This window comes from Scyliorhinus canicula, chromosome 4, assembly GCF_902713615.1.
Source record: "Scyliorhinus canicula chromosome 4, sScyCan1.1, whole genome shotgun sequence".
NCBI lineage: Eukaryota > Metazoa > Chordata > Chondrichthyes > Carcharhiniformes > Scyliorhinidae > Scyliorhinus > Scyliorhinus canicula.
In genome coordinates this window covers 75,391,928-75,410,155 of record NC_052149.1, presented here as the reverse complement: position 1 = coordinate 75,410,155, position 18,228 = coordinate 75,391,928, and the positions used below count along the sequence as shown (strand labels likewise).

General features: G+C 47.0%; 1 protein-coding gene across 3 annotated transcripts in view; it reads left to right on the top strand.

The window, feature by feature from the left end:
- Positions 1 to 18,228, top strand: part of LOC119964682 (ubiquitin-conjugating enzyme E2 U-like) — a 111,522-nt gene that overhangs the window by 57,753 nt on the left and 35,541 nt on the right. For all 3 annotated transcript variants that reach the window (XM_038794483.1, XM_038794484.1, XM_038794482.1), the window contains one exon: positions 16,258 to 16,387. In XM_038794483.1, coding sequence (XP_038650411.1) covers positions 16,258 to 16,387 — 130 coding nt within the window. The remainder of the gene's footprint in view (positions 1 to 16,257; positions 16,388 to 18,228) is intronic.

Genomic DNA, 18,228 nt, shown 5'->3' with positions numbered 1-18,228 from the left:
CACCTCTCTACCCGCCGGGGGCATCATTATCACATTGAGCAATCTCCTCAGATTGGCCGCCAGCTGCCTACCTTTCACGAACCCCGTTTGATCCTCCCCAATCACCTCCGGTACACAGTCCTCCATTCTAACCGCCAGTACCTTTGCCAGGAGCTTGGCATCTACATTAATCAGGGAGATTGGCCTGTAGGACCCGCACGCCTCCGGGTCTTTACCCCGCTTCAATATCAGAGATATGGTGGCTTGTGACATTGTCGGCGGCAGGGTCCCTCTGTCCCTTGCCTCTTTGAAAACCCTCGCCAAGACCGGGCCCACCAGCTCAGAGAACTTCCTATAAAACTCTACTGGGTATCCATCCGGCCCCGGGGACTTCCCCGACTGCATGGCCTTTAGGCCCCCCAATACCTCCTCTACTCTAATCGGGGCCCCCAGCTCTTCCACTCGCCCCCCCCAACTGTTGGGAATGTTAACCCGTCCAGAAATCTTTTCATCCCCTCCGGTTCTTCCGGCGGCTCCGAAGTATACAGCTTACGATAGAAGTCCCGGAATACCCTATTCAATTCTGCCGGATCCTCCACTTTGCGCCCCCCCCTCGTCCCTCACTCTACCTATTTCCCAGGCCGCCTCCCTCCTCCTGAGTTGCTGCGCTAACAGTCTGCTGGCCTTTTCCCCATACTCGTACACCACTCCCCTCGCCTTCCTAAGCTGTTCCACGGCCCTGCTCGTGGATAGTGCCCCCAGTTCCGCCTGTAGTCTCTGCCTCTCCCTGAGTAAAACCTCCCCCGGAGACTCCGCGTGCTCTTCATCTATCCGACCCATTTCCCTGACCAATCTATCCATCTCTGCCCAGTCTGCCTTGGCTCTGTGGACCCCAATTGAAATCAGCTCCCCCCGCACTACTGCCTTTAGTGCCTCCCACACGGTCGCCGCTGAGACCTCCCCAGTGTCATTCACCTGCAGGTAATTTTTTATACATTTCCGAAGCCTCTCGCAGATCCCCTCCTCCGACAGCAGTCCCACATCTAGCCTCCATTGCGGGCGTTGATAGCTCGCTCCCCCGAACTGCAGGTCCACCCAATGCGGGGCATGGTCTGAAATGGTAATTGCTGAGTATTCCGTGTTCTTTACCTCCCCCATACAGTCCCTGCTTAGTACAAAGAAATCTATCCTGGAATATACTTTGTGGACGTGCGAGTAAAACGAGTAGCCCCTTCCTGTTGGCTGTCTATCTCTCCAGGGGTCCACTGCCCCCATTTGCTCCATAAACCCTTTCAGCTCCCTTGCCATTGCTGAGAGTCTACCCGTTCTGGGACACGACCGATCCAAAGTCGGGTCAAGGACCATGTTAATGTCCCCTCCCATTATTAGCCTGCGAGAATCCAAGTCCGGGATCTTCCCCAGCACTCTTTTAATGAAGTCCACGTCATCCCAGTTCGGGGCATATATATTCACCAGCACCACTCTTCTCCCCTCCAGTCTGCCCCGTACCATCAGGTATCTGCCCCCCCTGTCTGCGGATATGCCCTCTGCCTCAAATTGCACTCGCTTGTTGATCATGATTGCCACCCCTCTGGACTTCGAGTCCAAGTCCGAGTGGAAGACCTGGCTAATCCAGCCCTTCCTTGGCCTGGTCTGGTCTGACACTTTCAGATGTGTCTCCTGCACCATAATTACGTCCGCCCTCAGGGCCCGCAAGTGCGCGAACACCCGCGCCCTCTTAACCGGCCCATTCAGTCCCTTAACGTTCCAGGTGATTAGCCTGGTCGGGGGGCACATCCCACCCACCCCCACCCCGCCGGTCAGCCATAGCCTTTCTCGGGCCGGCCCCTGACCCGTGCGTCGCGCCATTCCTGGGCCGCCCTTTGGCTGCATCCACCCTCGACCTCCTTTCCAGTGCCTATTTCAAGTCCCTCTCCCGTCAGCAGAACAACCCCCCCCCTCCCCTAACCCCCTCCCCCGATACCCCCACCCCTGCCACCTACTGGCTGTAACTTCCCCCCCCATCTGACTTCCTTGACTAGCCAATCTGCTAGCCCGGTGACTCAACACTCCGGCGCCTTCCTGTCCCATTCCCCTTGTTTCCCCGTCCTCCTCCCCACCCACTGGGGCAAGCCGGCTCCAGTGTCTTCCGCGAGCTGCACAAAAAGCACAAACCAGCCCAAACAGGAAAAAAAAAGAAAAAACCACAGAAAAAAGAGAAAAAGCACATAAATGTCCATGAACAAAGGAAAGAGTCTCAAATGTTCCGCTTGGCCCCCTTGGCCCAGCAAACCGTTGAGCAGCAGTCCAGGCACATTCGGCGTTCCTTCCCACAGAAATCCTCGGGCCCTAACTCGCGTCCTTGGGGCCTCCTTTCGGGACCAGCCCCAGGTCCCTCACAAAATTCATTGCTTCTTCGGGCTCGGAGAAGTAGTGGTGTTGACCCTGGTGCGTGACCCATAGCCGAGCTGGGAACAGCAGACCAAACTTCACGTGCTTCTTGAACAGCACCTCCTTGACATTCTTAAAGGCTGCTCGCCGCCGAGCCACCTCCTGGCTTAGGTCCTGATAAATGCGGAGAACACTGTTGTTCCACGTGCTGCTCCTGGCGCTCTTTGCCCACTGCAGCACCTGCTCCTTGTCCACGAACCTGTGGAACCTAATCACCATCGGGCGGGGGGGGGGGCCCGCCCGGCCGCCCCTGCCTTGCCTGCACTCTGTGTGCCCCCTCCAGCTCCAGCGGTCGCGGAAAGGCTTCGGCTCCCATCAGCTGCTTCAGCAGGTCTGCTACAAACGCTGCAGCATCAGCTCCCTCCGCCCCCTCCGGGAGGCCGACCATCCTCAGATTGTTCCTGCGGACTCTATTCTCCAGCTCCTCCACTCTGTCCAGCAGTCTTCTCTGCCGCTCTTTCAGGCCGTCCACTTCTAGCGCTGCAACCGTTTGAGCATCCGCCTGCTCCTCCACCGCCTCGCCCAGCTCCTTAACTTTAACATCCTGGGCGTCCAGCCTCTGGTTCAGCTGATCCACCGCTTTCTGGATTGGGTCCAAGCTGTCCCGCTTCAGCGCTTCAAAACTGGACTTCATTACCTGGAGCATGTTATCCAGCGCCAGCTTGATTGCTGAGTCCGGGGTCCGTGTGTCCGCCATCTTAGGTCCCAGGTAATTTTCTTCAGGTCCTTGTCTCTGTCCCTTTTTCTCCTTCTTCTTCTGCCTTCTGGAATCCCGCTGTTCCATGTGCCGCAGCCCGCTCCTCAGCGCCTTCGCTGCCGCTTTCCTTCGCCCAGCTCCTTGAATTTTACCTCCTGGGCATCTGAAGTGGGTCCAAGCTGTCCCTCCTCAGCAACTCCAAACTTTTTTTTTCCTTTGTCCTGGAGGAAGGAAGGTCCGTGGGTCCGCCATCTTACCCTTCAGGTCAGCTTCCTCCTTGCCTCCGTCTCTCTCTCTCTCTTTCTTCCTCACCTGCTGGCCTCCCACACTTCCATCTGCTGCAGCCCGCTCTCCTCTTCTGTTCCCGGCAGCCTTTTTGCCGCCCCCGTGGTCCCGTTATCGCGGGGAATCAGCTGTTCAGCCCCGCCGGAGTGAGAGCCCACCGAATGTGCGGCTCACTCGTACATCGCCGCCACCGGAAGTCCCTGGTGGGCAGTTTTGACCCAAGCTATCAATTGATCATTGCTCACCGAATTAGGTACTCGGTGTGCAGCAAGCTGGAGTAGGTTGGCCTGAAGACTTTGTAATAAATATATTGCATCCACATTACATGCCTGCACGCAGTACACCTCCTTTGAGATAGCACTCTGTCTATCAATTAACTCATTAATCGTGGTCTGATATGGTTGCAACTGTTTAGGTTCTCTCCACATAAGCTGATTGACTTGCTGGCTAAGGTCTGTAGTCGTTTCAGCATCCTGGTATATGTCCTTAACTGTAGCTCTCATTTGCCCTTTCATAACCTCAATCTCCTCACTTATCTCAGCAATGTCAAGGGCATTGACAGTCGAAACTCCTGCCCCATAACCTCCAACCGCCAGTTCCACTATGTCTCTCTGTCGTTGCTTAAATGTTGCCAATCCACTTCCATCCAAAATCTCCCCCTTCAAGGCTACAAACAATCCTTGCCCATAGCAATAGGCTGGTAAGTGTAGACTGGTGAGATTAACCATAACATGTTCATATCCAGGTACTATCGTCACTAATTCATCAGAGGGGGTCAGAACTAACCCGTGTCCCATCGTGTGGCTAGTGATATACTCATCACATTCGGTCTTGGGGGTTGTCCTTGGACTCATGGTTGTACTCGAGCCGGAGTTCGCCGGTGTCACAGTGGTGGTGGTAGGCTTCTGCCTGGCCCCCACCCGTATCCGCTGGGGAACAGGCAGAAGCCTACCACCCTGCTTCCGACAATATCCCACACGATTCTCGGGCTCCGGTGCTGACTGGCTGCCTACCGCACTTCTTTGATACAAAGCTGTTAATCTGTCACATATCATCTCAATGATTTTCATTACGGTTAGGTGGCAGGGATCTATGCTGTGAATTTCCAGATGGTGCCCTATTACTTTATATTTCACAATTGGGCGATTTGAGCCATCGATGGTATTTAATGTTCTCTGGTCGGTCATTTAAAAAACAGTGTCATCTTGCCTGGGGGCAAAGGTCCTGCACCCCAACTTTCCATATCACCTGTAATTCCCTTGATCCTGGGTTCCCAACTGACATAGGGCCTAGGTATTTTGGAATTGCAAGTAATTCGTATAAGCTGCCCCACAGGAACATATAGAGTCCCATTTCTGCATACATCCTGAGTCCCATCATAATAAAAACCTATACCACTCCTCCCCTTTGCATCTCATAACATTTACAGCAGCCCGACGCACCTGCGTGACATTGGTATACGATCATTGGTTCTTCTATCCACAATATCCAGCGCCTTCCGCGTCCCTGTTAGGTGGTCGATGTTGATAGCTGCAACCAAAAATGAATAGGGGCTCCAACGTGTACTAGCAATAGAATCCTATGGGAATAAACAAACACCTTCCAGCGCTCAATTAGCATGATACCATTCGCATCATCTTCACTCCTTCCTCATATTTGTCCAATATCCTGAACCACTCTGGTGGCCCATCTACAAATCCAGATAAGTCCCATTACAAGTGCCGCAGTTGGCAATGCCATGGCTACCCCCCCCCCCCCAATGAGGATATGGTTTCAACTGTGTCCAGTGTCGCCACCCTGGACCGGGTTTCGTGTCTATTAGAGCACTTTTGTCCAGCAATGATTACTGCATTGGGTCCCTTCCATCGAACCTCTAGTCCCTTTCTACTAGTCATGAGTTTGACCATTACCCTATCCCCGGGTGTTGGTAGTTTTGGGGCCTCCTTTCCAGTCCGTTTGATCCAATCTCTATGTTGTTGCTGTGCAATTACCTGACCCTTAGGGCATGCAGGTGGTTCACCAGATCTTGTATGCATTGGAGTACAGTTCCTTTGCTTATCACAATTTGCACCCTACCAGTTATCACCTCCTCCGGGAGGCGCATTGCTCTCTCTCTCATTAACTCAAAGGGGTTAGAACCGTCCCCCGGGCAGGGGTGGCTCTTTGACGCAACAATATTGCCGGCAGGGCCCACAGCCAATTATTCCCTTCCTGCAATATAGCTTTGGCTAGGCTGTTTTTTAAGGTCCGATTCATCCGCTCTACCATTCCCGAGCTTTGAGGTTGGTATAGGATGTGGAATCTTTGTCGGATCCCCAAAACCTTACAAGCCTGCTTCATGACTTTTCCTGTGAAATGGGCCCCTTGGTCAGAATCCAGTTGGAAGAGCACCCCCCACCTTGGTATTATTTCATTCGCCAATATCAAAGCCACGGTACTAGCGGTGGCGTCCTTACACAGGAATGCTTCCACCCACCGGGTGAATTGATCTACAATCACCAAACAGTATGTTTTACCCTGTACCCGAGGCAAAGGCCCAGTAAAATCCAATTGCAAATTTTCCCATGGTCCTTTGGGCCGGGGCTAACTTCCCATTTTTATCTTGCAGGGGCGGCCTGGTTCCACCAGGGCACACTGTATGCATCGCTGGCAGAATTTGGTCACATCCCTGCCCATTCCATTCCACCACCAACATTCCTTTAATAGTTTGATCATATTGTCCCTCCCTGTGTGTGCTTGTCCATGATATATGTCTAACAGGGATTTTTACACGGCTTCGGGGGCTATTATCTTTCCCTCTCTCCTCCATATTCCATCACGGCCTATCCATCCCCTGGTCTTTCTCCACCCCTCCTTTTCCTCCACTAGTGCTCGTTCTTGCACCTGCCCTACATCAATATCAGCATTGCCTGCGGCCTTCATGGCTGCTATTCCTGGAGTCTGCATCCTCACCCATTCCTGCTCTAATAGGTCTTTCGCTGCCTGATTGGCCCGACTGTTACCTTGCTGAGCAGAATTCTCAATTCTCCGATGGGCTTGGACCTTAATCACAGCTGCTTCCAAGGGCTGTCGGGTGGCCTGGATCAATTCCTTGTTTAAACTTGATGGAACTATCAATTCTACGGACACGTGCTTGTAGGATTAGAATAGCGGCTTTAATATACTTACAACAGAGCCAGCCTGTTCGCCGTTGAACTTTCGATGAACTGGCCGGCTAGCTCTGTAGCATGGATCTTTATACAGCAGCTCCAGGGGGAGGAGTTCTGGGCGGAGCCAAGGGGGAGCCCAGTACAAACTCTCGAGTACTCCCAGAGCTGCTCCTCCTGGTGGTCAGGTAGTGCAACTGCACTTACAATATCGGTACGTATATACAATGGGAATAGAGTGACATTGGTAACTTATAACACCGTGTGAATCTCATTCACCACAAAACTCTCATGCTGTATGTGTCCTCCGCTGGAGGTCACAAACCCTCGGCTACTCCAAGCTGTCATGAACTACACCAAAAGCATACCTACTGTCCGTGTACACATTGATTCGCTTTCCCTTGTCCCATTTCAGGGCCCTTGTTAAAGCTATTAATTCAGCTATTTGTGCTGAGTGGTTCCCGGGGATCTGTTCTCCTGCAATCATCTCACCTTCACTATCCACTACAGCCCATGCTGTACGGGGCTCTCCTCCTATATACTTCCTTGCTCCATCCACATATAAGTTGCTCACTCCCTCTCCCACCAGTGGCTCTTCTGCCAAGCCTCCACTAGTGTCCTCCTCTACTTCCACGACGCAATCATGCTCCATTCCTTGTATCGCTAACCCTATCGTGGGATTTTCCCTCATATCTAATAATATAATAATTGCTTATTGTCACAAGAGGCTTCAATGAAGTTACTGTGAAAAGCTCCTAGTCGCCACATTCCGGCGCCTGTTTGGGGAGGCCGGTACGAGAATTGAACCCCCGCTGCTGGCCTTGTTCTGCATTACAAGCCAGATGTTTAGCCCACTGTGCTAAACCAGCCCCAGATTTCTGTACAGATTTCCACATGTCTGTCCCCAGGTAAAATAATAGCTTCCCACTTTGAACGTCTACTATCCGAGACACCCTTCAGTCTTCCTGCCTCTTAGAGTTGAACAATGGTATGAGGGCTATGGAGGATTATCTTACCCATCAGGGTGATGGGTTCTGATGCATTTATTGCCCATGAAGCGCACGCCAAGGCCTGCAAACATCGGTGCATGCCTGTGGCTACCGCATCCATTTGGGCGGAGTAGTATCCGACTGGTCTTAATTTATCTCCATGCCTCTGGGCTACGACAGCGGCCTGCATTCCACTATCCTCTTGGCAGAAGATGTGGAATGGCTTACTGAAGTCCGGCAACCCCAGTGCGGCCGCCTTCACCATTTCTTGCTTTAGATTGGAAAAAGCCTGCGTCTCCTCCTTCCCCCACTCGATCTTGTCTTTTCTAGCCTTTGGTCCCTTGGTTAAATCCTGTAGGGGTTTTGCAATGGCTGTGTATCCCTCCACAAAGTTCCTGCAATAGTTAAATAATCCCAGCACTTGTCTGGCCCCTTTCACCGTGTGGGATCTCTGCATGCAGAGCATGGTTTTCTTTCTGTCTTCCCGGATTTTTTTCTTTCCTTGAGCAATAATATGTCTAAATATGTCACCTGACTGTCCAAGCTGTGCTTTGTTCGGATTTAGTTTAAGTCCAGCGTCTTGGATCGCCTGCACTACCTGGTGGAGGGCCAGGCAGTGTGATGCTGAACTGTTTGAGGCGATTAAAATATCATCCACGTATTGTAAAATGGTGGTCCCGACACAAGGGGTTTGATTATCTGGGTGATATTCTTATGAAATATAGCAGGGCTGTTGTGATACCCTTGTTGTAAGCGGGTTCAGGTGTATTGCTGGTTCCCCACTGTAAAAGCAAACTTGTACTGATGCTCCTCAGCCACGGGGATTGACCAAAACCCGTTAGCTATGTCTAGAACTGTAAAAATATCAAATGTTCCGGCCCTTTAGTATTAAGAATACTCGCCGGGTTTGCTACTATCGGTGTATTCCCTGTTTGCATGATTATTTAGGGCAGTGTAGTCAATGGTCAGTCGGTAACTGCCATCCGGTTTTTTCAGTGACGTGCAGAGGTCTGGTGATGCCCGGGGCAAATCTTGATTGTATGCCCCAAAGACTCAAGTATAAGGCCTAATATACTGAGAAATATTATGAGAAAGGAAAACATTTTGAATATATAAACACAGATGAAACATGAAATAAACGCTTTATTCGATTTTAATATAAATCAATCAAATTTATTAAGTTCTTTTCCCCAAATGATACCTCCTGTCACAAAACACCTGAACTACTTCACTTTTTACATCAGCTGTGAGAAATTCTTTTTCAATGCTTATTAAAGCCAGGTTGGTCAGTCGCTCCTGTGACATAGAAGACCTCAGATATGTTTTTATTAATTTCAGTTTTGAAAATGACCTTTCACAGCTTGCGACTGAAAATGCGATTGTAAGCAGTAATCTGTATGAAACACACAGCGTCGGAAAGACATCCCTCCCATACTGCAGTAAAGACTCCAGAGCATCTTTAGGATCAGGGGGAACTCTATTCCCTCCAGCTCGAAGGAGCATCACAAAATCAATAATTTTGTCATATAACTGAATTGCAACCACATCATTGTCATAATAATTTGCAAAGTCTGAACATTCCTTTTTTAATTTCTCTCTTTCTTGTTCATCTTCAATCACTCCTGAATTCAAGTTCAGAAGAAAAGAAAATCGGTCACTGAGTCTTTGAAGACGGACACTGCGGTCTTCAATTTCAGTTTTTAATCTGTTCACAATCTCTACCATTACTCTATTCATTTCTTCTTGTGCCGTCAGTCCACTATCTCTTGCTGACTCTCCAGGCATTATTCTTCTTCTCCTTGTTCGTGCAATTGGTATTCCCCAATTTTGACAATATTCATTGGCTAAATCTATTGCATTGTGGATAATTTCATCATTCTTCAAATTCAAGATATGAATAAGTCCTCTCAGATCACAAGAAGCTTCATGGAACCCCATTTTCGGACCCTGCAAACGTTTTGAGACTTTATCCACTGATGATAAAACTGAGTACCAAAAATTTAATAAAGCTATAAACGGGAACTGTTGAATAGAGTTCAGTAGCGATCCCGCATCAGATTTAGTTTCCCTTGAAAATTCTCCTTCCAGCAGGTGTTGAAGGCTTGCAATAACGTTGTCACACTCTTCATGGATTACTTGCACAGCATCATGGCTGGAACTCCATCTTGTGTCACACTGTCTTTTCACAGTCCGAGTGACAAATGATTTTAACACTTCCCAACGAGAAGTAGATGAAGAAAAAAAAGTAGAGTTTTTCTAGAATGCCAAAAAATGTAACAACAACAGGTTGCACCTCACTTGCATGGACACAGGACAAATTGAGGCTGTGGTTCTCGCAGTTCACAAACACAGCTTTTGGGTTAACTTCAAGAATTTTTTGTTGAACACCTCCTCTCACTCCAGCCATAACTGCTGCGTTATCATATGCTTGACCACGACAGTCATTCATGGAAATTTTGTCTTCTTCCAATTTTTCCTGAATTTTATTTACCAGGCTGACTGCATCTTTCTTGTTGACTTGAAAAAATCCCAGAAATGTCTCCTTTATTTCTACTTTTCTGTTTTCATCAATATGAACGTAACGCAGAATTTCAGAAACCTGATCTTCATGGGCAATATCTGGAGTTGAATCCAGCATTATGCTAAAATATTTTGCGTCCTTAATTTCGGACATTATATTTTTCTGGACAGTTTCACCAAGAAGATTGATTATTTTGTTTTGAATTCTGTTGGACAAGTAGGTGACACTTTTTGGTTTCTCTTTCCCTCTCTGCAAGTGTTTTGCTAAGATGTCATCATATTTGGCCAAAAGTCTGATTGTTGCTAGAAAGTTTCCTGTATTTTCACTGACTGTCTCCCCTGGCTCTGATAACCCAGATATTCCTTCTCCTCAATGTCCACGATAGGCCAGATTCTGTTTTGCCAGAAAGGATATAACCTCGACAATCCGTTCAGTTATAGCTTTCCATCTTTTCTTTTCAGCAGACATTTGCTGTTGAAGTTCAGCATCTATCGTAGTTGAATGATGGAGTCGAACTACAAGGTTCAGGTATTCCCTCATGTGAGCTCTATGAGAAGGGCTTTTCTCATGGTCAGGTATTGTTGGATTTAATTTTCTCCAAGTGGAGAAACCGTCTTCCTTTCCAAAGTTTGACACAGACAACAAATGCTCCTTTGAAAACAAAAAGCAAACAAAACAGTAGCATGCTTTCCGATATGGAGAGTATAACAACCATTTTCTCTCCACAATTTCTCCGTTTGTGGAAACTTTATCAAACCACTGTTTGGAAAATGATCTCCCATCCTTCTCAGCAAATGGACCACTTTTATTCTGATATCTTTCAGGGCCATGTTGTAATATTGTCATCTTCAAATGATCTGGAATCGGTTTCTTCAAACAGCCAAAATCGCTTCTTTGCAAAAATATGCAAATATCTTCTTTATTTTCTTCACATGGATCATCATCCTGACAACGAGACTGAGGAGAGAGAGTATTATGTTCTGACCGAGCTGAATCCGTATCAGAAAAATCCTTCTCTGCACCCACATCATCTTTTACTTCTCCAGGTTCTCCTACTTCTTCTTTACTTCTTTTTATCCATGCATCTAATGCCCCTCTTTGATGGGACTCTTCTTCGACTCTGGCCCTCTTTTTTTTCCTGTTCTCTGCTCCACTCGGTTGTACACGAAATACTCGTAACATTTCATTTTCTATCTCAAAAACCGTAAGACGCATGAGAAAATGGGAAGAAAATGGTAAACAATCGGTCAGTTGCAGACAGATAAACCATATTTAATTTCTTTGTTCCTTCGTATCAAATTATTTCACACTGATAATTTTGTGCAATTTATATCATAGACTTGCAAATTAGTGGTATCTGTATTCGAATATTAGCATGTTAAGGAATAAATGTCTCCTATTCCGAGATTAAATGCCATAGCAGTCCTCTGATCATCCAGGCTTCACTCTTACTACATCCCACGTAAATATTTCATTAAATATCGCCAAAAAACCTATAAAAACCGTAGTTGCACCTGTTCTAGAGCTATTCACTGACCTGAGTAGGTAAAAGAACTAATCTAGATGCACAAAAAGCTGAAGAAAAGACGAGTTATGACTCGAGGAAACGCAGGAACGAACAGCCACGTCTGCTTGTTGCTTTTGATGGTTGCACCACGTACATCATGCGCATGCGTGTGGGGGGGGGGGATGGGGAGAAGGACCATTTTCTCTAGACAGAAAGGGTACACCATGTTAAAGGAATAAAGGGCTAACAACTGCCTCTGCAGTGTGGTGAGCCTCCAAAAATTGATTTATCACCGCTGAAATTTTAAAATTACTATCTTATTTCCTTCTCTGGGGCAGCATGGTGGCCTAGTGGTTAGCACAACCACCTCACGGAACTGAGGTCCCAGGTTCGATCCCGGCTCTGGGTCAATGTCCGTGTGGAGTTTGCACATTCTCCCCGTGTCTGCGTTGGTTTCGCCCCCACAACCCAAAAAATGTGCAGAGTAGGTGAATTGGCCACGCTAAATTGCCCCTTAATTGAAAAAAATAATTGGGTAATCTAAATTTTTTTTAAAAATTAAAAAAAAAAAAATTGTTTTTTTTTTTTTCCTTCTCTGATTGGATGCCCCCATCCAATGGATGCCCGGGGCCAATGCACCGTCGCCCCCCCCCCCCCCCCCCCCCTCTGCACGCCACTGGGTTTTTTAAAGGGCCATATAAGTGAATTAGTACAGGAGGACGTTTTAGTTACAATCCTTTGCTGTTCTAGATCAGCAATGATGCCTTTGACGGCTTCCAATGCTTCCAATTTAACAGGATACTGCTTGTGTGGAGGGTGAACTCCTCCAGGGATTGCTATGGGGCTAACGGCAAGGTAACCTCAATCCTGCTTGTGTGTGGCCCAGACCTGGGGGTATTGGGAGGCTAGGTTTCCCCAGACCGTTCCCTTTCCCCAACTGGGCCAAATAGTCGCTACCTGGGAGATTGTACATCCTTTCCGTTGCCCCCATCGGTCCCGTCTGTAGGGTTTGTTCCATGTTATGGCGGCTGCCTTTGTGTCAATTACAGCCACTAGCTGTTCTAATAAATCTATCCCCAGAATGCTGCCTTCCCCAGTTGAGCATTTCCAAATTTGAATCTGTTCTGCTTGACCCCCTATTTCTAAAACGATCGGTTCACTTAAGATTGCTGTTCGTGTTCCTCCAGTCACTCCCTGTAGTTGCATATTATGATTAGTTGTCGGCAAGGGTAAATCTGTAATGGACACAGCTGCCCCGGTGTCAATCAGTATTGTACAAGGCTGACCCCCCAACACCGTGTCCACATACATTCAGGGGGTCCCTGCCCTGGGTTCCCAGGGCTGCTAATTGTCATTTCTGTCCCAACAACCTCTGTAATTCGGACATTGTGTTTTGAATCACTGGCTGAGTCTGCGCTGAGACAAGGCTGCTAGCGAGGAATTCTGTGCCAGTCTTTGATTGTTGGGTCCCTGTCCTTCCTTTCCTCCCCCTATCACCCAGCAGTCCCGTTTCTCGTGGCCATTCCTCCGACAGTTAGTACATCGGATTACCCACCCGGTGGCCCTATTCTGACATTTCCTTGCAAAGTGCCCCTTCCTCCCACATAAGAAACATTCCCCTTTTGCTTTGGGTTGGAATTCCCCAGTTTGAATTGTGGCAAATTTGGAGTTTTTCTGGCAATTTGCCTCAGTTTTCATGGCCCAATTCATAATTTCCTGATATGTATTTCCCACCGAGAGACCCATTTCTACTATTTTAGTTAGGGCTGGACTGAACCTGTCCTTTAACATATTTAAAAATATCTCATCATCTTTCTGGGGGTTGACTATACCCCCCTCATCTACATACTTTGGAACTTCCGTTCCCCATATTCGTCTGCTGTTTCTTTGGGACCTTGTTTAACGAGTGTCACCTTTGTCCAATTAGCACTACCGTGTCCTCAGGCTCGCCCCGTTAAAAATTATCATATTTCTGCTGGTCTGTTCTGCCGGCAGCCATTATCCAGCCCCTGCTTTGTACATTGGCGGGTAACATCTGCCAGGCCGAACCAGGTAATTTCCCCTTTGTTGACAGTCTCATGTCATCCAGGGTTAGATCGTGGGTTTCCCTTAATTCATTCATAGTTTCCCAAAAGGTTGAATTTGTCCATGAACATTTGTTTCTCTGCTGCAGTCAGCGGCATTGCTTGAGTGGTCGTTATGGCCCCTCTCCCACCTGCGGCGGTTTTGAATGTAGTTCGAATTAGTGCCATGGGAGCGGATGGGATTTTTGAATTATACGAGGGTGGATAGTCATTATATTGGGCTGCTTCATCAGCTAAACTTACCCCTGTCTATTTTCCCCTGTTTTCCTTCCTCCTCAGGGAGGGAGGGATATAGTGGCTCAGCCACCATCCTTCTCTGTGGTTTGTTAAGTCCCTCCTCCTGAGCTTTTCTTATAAAGGCTGCTTGTTTCTGCTCTGCCTCAGTGTTGAGGTGATTTTTAATCAGAGCAGCAAGTATTACAGCTGTCATCTCTGCTTTATTTTCAGTCTGCCCTCGCCATCAAGCCTTTTGCCCAGCTTCAGGCGCTTCTGAATCATATCCTTTCTCAACCATCTTTTTGATCAACTTCCTATGCTCAATAACAATGGTTTGTATCATACTGCCATCAGGTCCCCACTGTGGAATCCCTGCTTTAGACTCCATCGAATCGTCGCCAGGCCCTACCCTTTCCAGTCTTCCTTTTTTAAAACGCACGGCGGTTTATCCTGCACTGCTCCTTGGCTTGGTACAAAATTCCGTCTTTGCCACCCAATATTAGCGCGTTCTCAGTGTTGCTTGCGTCTGCCGCTACCTTCTCGCAACTTGCACCCCTTGTCCAAATTACACAACTTATGGATCCGACCTTCTGATACGCAACCTCTATTTACTTGGTGGTAAATCAAAATGTACTCACCCGGGGAGGCATATCATTCTGGTCAGAATCCTGTGGACGATAATGCTCGCAGTGCCAAATAATGTAGGAGCTGTTTCAAGGCATGTGTATTGAGTTGGCTTCCACATGGGCTTTTCTCCCGTGGCTCAACTCAGTGCAAAGAGCAGCAGACACATCAATAATCTGAAGACAGTTTAATATTCTACAAGCTTGCTTTCATGTACATGAGAGATAAGACCTGGAAAGCTGCCAAGGTCCTACAGGATAAAGACACAAACTCAGCACATGTACAACATCCAAAAATCAATAGCCCTCCGCAGTTGGATGTGATCCAATCCCTGAATCTGCTATGTTTAAACTCACTCAATAGAATTTCAAGCAATGTTTAAACTTCACCCAATAGAATCGCAAGCAACCCATGATTAATGCCAGGATCCTCATCCTGACAGCTATTTACAATCGCAACATCCTGTGCTGATTGTTTGTGAGAAACAGAACAACAGAACCAGCACCTTGGATTGTTTCACTATTGATTACTTATTACTGCTGTGTCCTAAAAATACATATTTAATGGTTAATAATGATTAGTTGGTACTCTTCCTATAATTCATCCCAATCCTTAATAAAGTAACTTATGTAAAACTAATCTAGTGGCATGCTGACTATTTAGTGTTAAGAGGTATCATCGCTGAACCCCCTCCCCCCCCTTCACTAGAATAGAGTTCCAGAGTGCAATAGATCTTGTGATACCTTGCCAGACTGGTAATCTCTCAGTTTTTATGCATTGAATGCTCACAGAATTTACTGATGCTGAGTTTGGTCTTCCAGCAATAGCTATACATGCACTTTCTTGAAGGTTGTGGCAAGAAGCAGAACTCCTATCTGATTTATTTCCTTGCTTTCTTGCTAATGGAAAATAATAAGAATCTTTAATAGTGTCACAAGTAGGTTTACATTAACACTGCAATGAAGTTACTGTGAAAATCCCCTAGTCACCACACACCACAGCACATGTTTGGGTACACTGAAGGAGAATTCAGAATGTCCAATTCACCTAACAAGCATGTCTTTCGGGACTTGTGGGAGGAAACCAGAGCACCTGGAGGAAACCCACGCAGACACAGGGAGGAACATAAATTTAAGGTGAATGGTGGAAGATATAGGGGGATGTCAGAGGTAGGTTCTTTACCCAGAGTAGTGGGGGCATGGAATGCACTGCCTGTGGAAGTAGTTGAGTCGGAAACATTAGGGACCTTCAAGTCACTATTGGATAGGTACATGGATTACGGTACGGTAGAATGATGGGGTGTAGATTAATTTGTTCTTAATCTAGGACAAAACTTTGGCACAACATTGTGGGCTGAAGGGCCCGTTCTGTACTGTATTTTTCTGTGTTCTATGCGCAGACGACCCAAGCTGTGAAGCAACGGTGCTAACCACTGTGCCACCGTGCCGCCCATACTGTGCCAATGAGACCAGTTGGATTTTTATGAATGGTTGATGGGGTATGATTTTGTAATACTGCCATTAAAGCCAGTAGTCTAATGATAAGATTATAACACAATAAACTGCAAGAAGAGGAAGTTGAATTTTACCCTGTCAATTTAGTTTGGGTTGAAAACTGAAGTCCAGGTGTGGCAGGATGGTATTTAATCAATCAATTCACCACTCAGTCCTTTTCTGTTGTTATTTTAATTGGTCTGTTTGGTTTTGAAACTCAGTTGCGGAAACACTGATTCAGAGATGTGCTATAATCTCCAACTAGGTGATGTTGTCCAATCCAGTGCTGGAAAATGCGGTCAATGTGGAAGCCGTTGAGATGTTAAAGGAGAACCCATCACGTTATCGAGAAATGATTTTGGAATGTGTCAGAACCAGCAGAAAGCTTAAAGAAAGTAAGATCTTTAGAGTCATAAACACCTGAAATATTTATATAGTGAAAATATAAGGCATGGTACTGTCTGCCTGCTAGGTTTCTATATATTTTAGCAGCACACAGAGCTGAGACAAGGGAAGAAAGCTCATTTCTGAATTTGAAATTAGAAACTCTTTTTAACAATGGAATCGAGCAGCTCAGTGGCTCAGCTGATGTATGAAGCACATCTGTATTTGCCAGCAAGGTTCCAGGATTGATCTTGAGTTCACTTTTATTAACTGAGCCTATGGTGGTGGATCTGAGCTGCCCTGGCTTGCAGGGGGTGGGGGGGGGGGGGGGGGGGGGGGGGGGGGGAATGAACCAGAGATGTTGCTGCTGATCACTATTAGGTCTCCAACTGGGAAAGTGGACACCTCTGCTGTGTACAGATTGGACATAGGCATGATGTCTATTGGAGTGAATACTATTGATATTCATCGTCCAGAATTACCACTTGAGTGGTGGTGGAATGACTTAAGGAAAGAAAATTGAAAGAAAGTAAATGTTTCTCAAGTGTTAATTTATAAAAACAAAGGGATCTTTGATTCAAATATGAATTTATGAATGTTGCTTCCAGCTCTCGCCCTGAACTAGGGATTTAGTTAACTTTTCATTCTTTCCGTCAAATACCTCCCTTTAAATCATAGAATCACAGAATTTACAGTGCAGAAGGAGGCCATTTAGCCCATCAAGTCTGCACTGGCCCTTGGAAAGAGCGCGCACACCTCCACCATATCCCCACAGTTCCACCCTATCCCCATAATCCCACCCACCCTTTTTTGGACACTAAGGGCAATTTAGCATGACCAATCAACCTAACCTACACATGTTTGGACTGTGGGAGGAAATCAGAGCTCCCGGATCAAACCCACGCAGACACGGGGAGAACGTGCAGACTCCGCACAGACAATGACCCAAGCCAGGAATTGACCCTGGAACCCTGGAGCTGTGAAGCAACTGTGCTAACCACTGTGCTACCATGCTGCCTCTATCGTTCTTCACTGACTCTTCCTTGTTTTGCTTTACCTCGCTTGCTCTAAATTTGAATATGGAGATGCCAGCGTTGGACTGGGGTGAGCGCAGTAAGAAGTTTTACAACACCAGGTTAAAGTCCAACGGGTTTGTTTCAAACACTAGCTTTTGGAGCACTGCTCCTTCCTCAGGTGAATGAAGAGGTATGTTCCAGAAACATATATATAGACAGTCCCTGCTGGAAAGTAGACCTGTGTGTATATGATTCAGCTCCATTGTGATTTCTCCCACGGTAAAATTGTTTGCTGACATTCACATTTCAGGCTCGTGCTTGAAGAATGGTCTTGTTGGAGAAGTGTTTGTGATGTGGAAGAATAACCCCATCTGCTCTAAATTTGAAGATGTTTATTCCCCTCTTATCTATTACAAGCAAAGCTACTCCACAGCTCCCTAGTTATACTTTTGACCTCCCATTTCCAAAGAGGACTCCATTCCTTTAATCTATTTTCACCATGTCCATCAGAGGTGTTATGATTAGGGTGGCAGGGTGGTGCAGTGCTGCCTACGGCGCTGAATTGACCCCGGGTCACTGTCTGTGTGGAGTTTGCACATTCACCCTGTGTCTGCGCGGGTTTCACCCCCACATGTGCAGGTTAGGTGGATTGGCCGCACTAAATTGTCCCTTAATTGGAAAAAATTATTGGTTACTCTAAATTGATTTTTAAAAAAGAAGTTTATGCCATCTTCCGCACCATACTTTCCAATATGTCCTCCCTGTTCCTCAGCCAAGGACTCTTTTCTACATTGTAGACAAGATCCTTAATCACTATCATCCCATTTTCCATGCTT